We start from the raw sequence: 3,860 nt of genomic DNA on the forward strand, positions 1-3,860 counted from the left end.
TATGTATTAACCCGTGGCCAGGGAAAATACAAATATTCAAATTGTTAAAATATACTGAAGTTAACGTCTCGCTGGACGACCGTTGATAAAGTGTAAACTATCAAATTTGAAATCAGTTCTAATCAGGTTGACTTCGAATATTCAGATGCGAGTCCTCTCAAAACCTGAATGAATTAATAATAATTAATTCCCTTATAAAATTCAATGAGTTAATTTCTTACAGGATGAATACAGTGTCACTGAGATTTGTGTGAGTATTCATTAGAGATGCACGCAGTATTTGACTGATAAATCATTAAATAGAATATCCATCACTTTATAAAGGAAAACACACTTTTCAAATCAGACATATTTTTATTGAAGAGATGGAGATGAATAGTGTTACATAACTGAAGAAACTACAGTGAGTGTTATTATATTACTGAACACAAAATCTGTGTGAAAATACTGCCAAACAAAAACATTTCATGTTAAAAGGATAGTTCACCCCAAAAATAAAAATTCTGTCGTCACTTTACTGATCTTCAAGTCATTTCAAAACCGTGTGACTTTCTTCTGTGGAACATGAAAGAAGATATTTTGAGAAATGTTTTTTGTCCACACAATGGAAAGCAATGATACCACAACTTTGGTTGCCAACAACATTCAAAATATCATCTGTTGTGTTTCACAGAAGAAAGAAGGTCACACAGGTTAGGAACGACATGCAGGGAAGTAAATTATGAAATTTTTTATTTTTGGGTGAACGATTCCTTTAAGAAATAATAAATGATCAAATACAGTGATTATACTGAATGCGCTCAAGACAAATATATGTTTGTATTTACACTTATAGACCATTGAACAACAAAGTACATGAGTGTAAGCCAAAATTAAACATACAGATACATTTTAATCTGTTTGAAGAGTATTTATATCAGAGGGAACAGTATTCATAAATGCTAGTTTTTCCGCTGTCAGGTTTGCATCTCTCACTCTTAGATTCATCTTTGAGCAATTGATGTTATGTATTTATTATCTCTGAATTGTATTCTATTTGTTTAATTATGTAACTGGCATGATATATTTTGACAGATAAAATGTAATATTTGATTTATTCTGAACTCTTCAGAAATCACTATGATAAGTAGATCATGTGGAGGCTGATGTTTCCTCAAATCTGTGTCCAGGACAGAACAGACTAAAGGCTCGAGGATGAATGGAGCAGTAGACACGTCATGGATGTCCAGAATAATCAAATATCTCAATTAATACTAACCAGTATTTGTGATTAGTTACTAATTAGAAACACATTCTAAATGTAATGATCACTTGAAAATTGGAGTCAGATTAAACACAGAGCTACATTTTCATTTAGAAGGCGGGGCTTATTCGCCATATTGGGTGTTGCACATTCTCCCATTCATAAGTAATAAGAGTGCACAGTCTTCCTAAATATAAAGTCTTTGATCTTCACCCACGCCACTGGATTCCATCATTGGGCCAATGAGTGATCCTTACAAGACTTATATGTCATAGTTATACTATAATGTTACTCTTATTTTAACATTATCACTTATATAGTACTACAAACGGTTTGAAGAGTGAAAACGATAAACTAGTTCAGCATCACAGTCATGAATCATGTGGGTAGAGTGCATTTAAATTAATGTCTTAGCTGCTGGCAAGTTAAAATCTCTAGAGCGCCGATCCTGGTGTATAGAAAAAGTAGAGCTCATACAAACACACTCTGACTCTAAAGCTTAAACACAATCTCAGAGATCATTCATGTTCTTCACTCTCTGCAGGCTGAGTTACTGCAGTATTGGAGAGGAAGGCTGTGCTGCTCTGAGTTCAGCTCTGAGATCAAACCCCTCACACCTGACAGAACTGGATCTGAGTGATAATAATCCAGGAGACTCAGGAGTGAAGCTGCTCTCTGCTCTACTGGAGGATCCACACTGTAAACTGGAGAAACTATAGTAAGTTATTGAGTCAATGCTTTCATTTATTATCTTGTATTAAAGCAGATCTGAGTGTATTTTATCTTTCTCTGTATTGTACAGTATTTGACAGTGGAAACTCCACAAGCTCCAAACAAGTGAATCAAAACAACACGTCCTGAACAAGACTGTCACCTGGACAAATGCAGATACTGATCCAGCAGTTTCGCATGTGAAGGATTTTTCTTATTAATTTTCATTTAGCCTAGAATTGTTTTCCACTCTCATGGGAACATTTTTTTAAAATAAGTAGATTATAAATACTAACTTCACTGTAAAACTGTTAGTGTGAAATGACAGTATATTCCAGGTTAATAACTGCATGACTTTCACAGTAGTTTCACAGTGAGACTTCTCTTGTATCTAACTGCACTCTCAGAAATTACTTGTAAATAAGTTATTGGTTAATCTTCCTTTTTAAATAATGCTAAAATAAAATCTTCATGTTTATGTGAAGAATTGTTTGACTATCCTAAAGTCAGGCAAATCATTTATTTCATATTTTTGTTTGTCATCATTTTAACAAATGTTTTCATTTGTCACACTTCTGACGTGATTAGATCATAAATTTGAATATGAATATGCAAGGTCAAAGAGCACAAACAAATGGCATCATCAATCACCATTATGGTGACTTCAAAACAATTACACTAAACAAGTACATTTCTCACAGTGGCACAGCTAAAGACAACTTTATAATGTGAATTCACAGTAAAACAAGAGCAGTACATAGTAGACATGGAAATCATGACATAACTTTCACTTTTTACCCACTTTTAAAGTGGGTTTAACATATTTTTCTTTATACAGTACATTATAATATAAGCCTGAAGATGATAAGAAAGTTAATTAAATGTAGTTCTAAACATAGTATGTGACAATGTGTTATAGTTTAAGTCCTGATGCAGCCTCAAGAGGGAGCTCATGAGAGAAGATGTCACAGTTTACCAGCAGAGTGCTAGAATCTCAAGGAGAGAGTTTGACATAAAACATACTGTAATAAATCAATTAAATTAAACGTGTAAAATATGAATGATTTTAAAATAGATCTAACTATGAGCCCTCTGGGATTTCACAAATCTTGGTAAATCTTTGCTTTTAATATTTATTGCCAAGCTTTCTTCCAATGTGTATTATTCAGTAAGAAACTCATTATTCCGTTTTTCTTTTGGGGTAACCTTTTTTGTGATGGAAATAAAAAATACTGTGTAATATATTTATTAGGACATATTGGGTCAAATATATATTTACCCCTGAAAAGCACAATGTAGTTTTGTTTAGTTTTTTTCTGTGTTAAATAGTTTTGGTGTCTACACATTAAAGTAAACCCAGAGGATTACACTTACAAAATAAATATTAATAAATACTAAGAAATACTTCAGTTGTTTCAAGCCTCAGGCTAAATTAACAGCTGCAACAGTTTATCCCATGGTCATGCCATTTCCCTAGAAAATACATTTGTTGGTTATGATAATCAGTTTATTGCCAAAGCATGGCATTTCAGGATACAAGCAACAGTATCCAGCAATATCCAATATATTTTGCTTATTTGAAGGGACATGTCTTCCCTTTTTATTCTTCACCTGTTCACCTGTCATGTAATAAACAAACAAACACATGTTTGGTGTCTACTGAGAAGCATCACAGATCAGAATCTTTGTGAGAATAATGACTTACAACTGTGAATCAGTCCTATTAATACAAAGCAGGGCTGCTCATGGGTGCCCTAAGCAGGGTTGTATTGTTGTGCTCCCCTACTATAACACCTACTATAGGGGTCAAAATAGAACTTTAATAAAATATAAAAGTAAATAAATAAATAAATTGTATTAATTACAAATTACAAATCTAGACAGTTACATATGGCTATGAATTTAT

At 33.0% G+C, this 3,860-nt stretch overlaps 1 protein-coding gene across 1 annotated transcript in view; it reads left to right on the forward strand.

Moving 5' to 3' along the window:
* LOC107723760 (ribonuclease inhibitor-like) overlaps window positions 1–2,149 on the forward strand; it is a 3,860-nt gene extending 1,711 nt beyond the window's left edge. The window contains exons 2-3 of the mRNA XM_016532476.1: window positions 1,788–1,961; window positions 2,046–2,149. Of these exons, the coding sequence (XP_016387962.1) occupies window positions 1,788–1,961; window positions 2,046–2,052 (181 nt within the window). The 3' untranslated portion in view covers window positions 2,053–2,149. The remainder of the gene's footprint in view (window positions 1–1,787; window positions 1,962–2,045) is intronic.
* Window positions 2,150–3,860: the final 1,711 nt, after the last annotated feature.

The sequence above is a fragment of the Sinocyclocheilus rhinocerous genome, unplaced genomic scaffold, assembly GCF_001515625.1.
Source record: "Sinocyclocheilus rhinocerous isolate Xijiao unplaced genomic scaffold, SAMN03320098_v1.1 scaffold763, whole genome shotgun sequence".
Taxonomy (NCBI): Eukaryota; Metazoa; Chordata; class Actinopteri; order Cypriniformes; family Cyprinidae; genus Sinocyclocheilus; species Sinocyclocheilus rhinocerous.